Source organism: Trypanosoma grayi, assembly GCF_000691245.1.
Source record: "Trypanosoma grayi strain ANR4 Tgr_947_V1, whole genome shotgun sequence".
Taxonomy (NCBI): Eukaryota; Euglenozoa; class Kinetoplastea; order Trypanosomatida; family Trypanosomatidae; genus Trypanosoma; species Trypanosoma grayi.
In genome coordinates this window covers 3,650-6,538 of record NW_008826566.1, presented here as the reverse complement: position 1 = coordinate 6,538, position 2,889 = coordinate 3,650, and the positions used below count along the sequence as shown (strand labels likewise).

General features: G+C 51.7%; 1 protein-coding gene across 1 annotated transcript; it reads left to right on the top strand.

Moving 5' to 3' along the window:
* Positions 1 to 145: 145 nt before the first annotated feature.
* Positions 146 to 1,162, top strand: DQ04_09471020 (mitochondrial RNA binding protein; the record flags this gene model as incomplete). Its single annotated transcript, XM_009315947.1, has 1 exon — positions 146 to 1,162. One exon carries the CDS (start codon positions 146 to 148, stop codon positions 1,160 to 1,162), a length of 1,017 nt encoding a protein of 338 aa, XP_009314222.1.
* Between the last annotated feature and the right edge of the window lie 1,727 nt (positions 1,163 to 2,889).

Genomic DNA, 2,889 nt, shown 5'->3' with positions numbered 1-2,889 from the left:
TATATATATACTTTCTCTCCAATGGTCTTTTCCCTTTCGCTGTTTATATGTGCTTCCCTTCCGCTCCTGTGTCATTCTTTCTTTCTTCCTTTACTCCACCTTTGCAGGAGTCACACGTAATATCAGGGAAAGGGACAGCACAGGTATGCTTCGACGACTCTCTCTCTCCATCGAGGCCATGGGCGCCGTGCGCACCATCGTCGTGTTCAGCCAACAGCACCACATCCTTGAGAGCAACCAGAAAGCCCGCAGCAGCCCCAGCAACGTCTGGATCGAGGACTGGGAGGTGGAAAACCACGGACTTTCCCCTGAGCCTGGTGCGGTGCCGACGCAGCTGCTCCTGGACAAGCCGCTGGAGCTCTTCAATTTTGATCAGCTCCTTTCCCCTCCAGAGGTGATGGAGGCGCCGAGACACAGCAGCTACAGTTCCCGAAAGATGTACGGCGAAAAGCTGCAGTTTGAGCTCAATGACCGTGCCCAGAAGCACGGATTTCAGAGCAAATGGTGGCTGACGCGGGCGCAGGCCATAAAGAACTCGCTCACCTTCAAGGGCAATGCGCGTAGCTCCATTATCTTGACGAAGAGCTCGCTCAAACTGTTTCACTCCAGCCAACTCATTGGTGGGGAAGCCTTAATGACACACCCCGTCTCTGGGGGGTCGAGGAAGCTGTACAGCAAGAAAGGCGAGGCCTACCAGATCCTCTGTGATCACATCCGCCAGAATAAATTTAACAGTGGCCTCCACTTCACGACGCGCCAACTGGAATTCTTTAAGCTTGTGGTGCAGCCGAACCAAACTCCAGTGACGCTTGACGTTTCCTCTGGGGAACGGTACCTCATCTTCAATGTGGAGCAGCTCGAGGACCCGGAGCTTGCGCTCAAGACACTCGATCGCTCTCCTGTGAACATCCCAACATTCCTCCTCTCTGGCGAGCCAATCCAGCACGAGAGCATGAAGAAGCTTCCCAAATTTAAGAGCAATTATTGGCTGAGTGGCCGCGACGCCGAGCTGTACCAATGGCCAATTAAGGAGTCGGAAAAGAGAAAGGGTGTGCCGCTGCGCAATGAGGGGGCAGCCTCTCTGCAGGTTGAGCTGTACAACGTGGAGCAGCTTAGTAACCCAGAGGAGGCCTTCGCCAAGGCCGGTCTCTTCGTCCAGTAGGAGCGGTGAGACAGGAGGAGCAAAGAAGACCGCATTATATATATATATATATATATGCCCATATAGATGGTGAGAAGACACGCAGCAGCAGCATCAGCATCAGCACAAGCGCACTCACACACAGCTGCCGAGCACAATAAAGTCATGTACACACGAAAAATAGGCGTAAAGATATACACACAAGCACGAAACGCGCGCTCACGTTTCCACGGAATAATAACGAGAACAATCTGCAACGATGGAAGGACAATGCGAGGCGGAGGGAAAGAGATGGGAGGTAGACGGAATCGGATGAGTGCAGCTTGGATTCTTCCACTCTCACTCTCTTGTTCTTCAAATCCATCCAGCCAAGGGGAGGGAACTATTCGACACAAGAAGGAAAAGGAAAACCAAAACGAAATGAGCCAGCCGTATATACGCGCACACATGCACACGTATTTAAATTGAATCTTATCTATAGAAGAGGAGAATGAGAGGGAGGTGGGGATGATAAAGTGGGCCGTGTGCCGCACATACACATTCACGCGAGACATGAAGAAGACACTGATTATAGGCATGCTGAAAGAAGGGGAAAGGCTAATGACGGCACATTACTCTCTTCTTCCTTTCAATCGCTTCTCTCTCTGACTTTCCGGACTTCGCCGGCGTTACTCTTCTTTATTTCATTCCGTTTCGCGTTTATTTTTCGGCGTCAGTAGTTTGTTTATTTGTGTCGGCATGCGTGTGTGTATGTGTGTGTAGAGGAAAGGGTTTCCGTTTCATTGTTTTTTTTTTTGGGTTGTTGTTGTTCTCGTTTCTACCGTTTGTAGGTGCGCGCACATTGGTATGTGTGTGATTAACAGCACGCTCAGCATAGAGTGAATCCACCGGGAGCATGTCCTATCTTCGTGCATGCGCCTCCACAGTCATTTGTGTTAACCGCACAGGAGTCTGTGTGGAGGTGCGTTGTTCTCATTCACGTTTTTTTTTGTTTGGTTCGGGTTCTACTCCGTTGAGTGAGTAATTGTGTGTCTCTACGCGTGTGTATGTGTGCATGATGTGGGGAAGGATGCAGCAGCCTCAGTTTGTGTTATTGCGGCTGCTGCTGCTGTTGTTGTTGTTGTTGTTGTTATTTGATGTTGCTTGCGGAGTGTGAGGCGGGATGAACATAGATGCGGTGGCAAGAAAAGGAAAGCGCGGTCATATTTACATAAAGAGAGAGTGATGGGGAGGGGGGAAGTGGGAGGGAGAGCGAGACGGAAAAGATTGTGTGTGTGTGTNGTGTGTGTGTGTGGGGGGGGGAGAGAAGTAAATGTATGTGTGTAGACTCCATCTTTTTCGTATTCCTTCACTTGCGGCTCCGTTTCTCCATTGTTTTCGTTTATGCTTCGCGTGCGAATTCATGCGCACAGTTGTGCCGCACCGCCGCCTCTCTCGCCTGCCGCCGCGGCGTCGCGGTCGTTTCGAAGGCTGCAGCACAACTGTGGCGTTGCAGCCCTCGAAGTGATCGTGCCGATGTGTGTGTGTGTGTGCGGCTGTCCGTCTGCACGCACTGCCGCTCCCCCTGCGCTCCTCTCCGCGGAGGACGGGGGGAGGGCGCGGCGCACTCGCACGGCGCCAGCGGCACAGCGGGGAAAGGCACACAAAACACAAGAAAAAAAAGAAAAGAAGGGAAGATGCATTCGTCGGATACGTGCATGCGTAAGTAACGGTCTCTGTCGTAGTCTGTCTGTGTGTGTGTGTGTGTG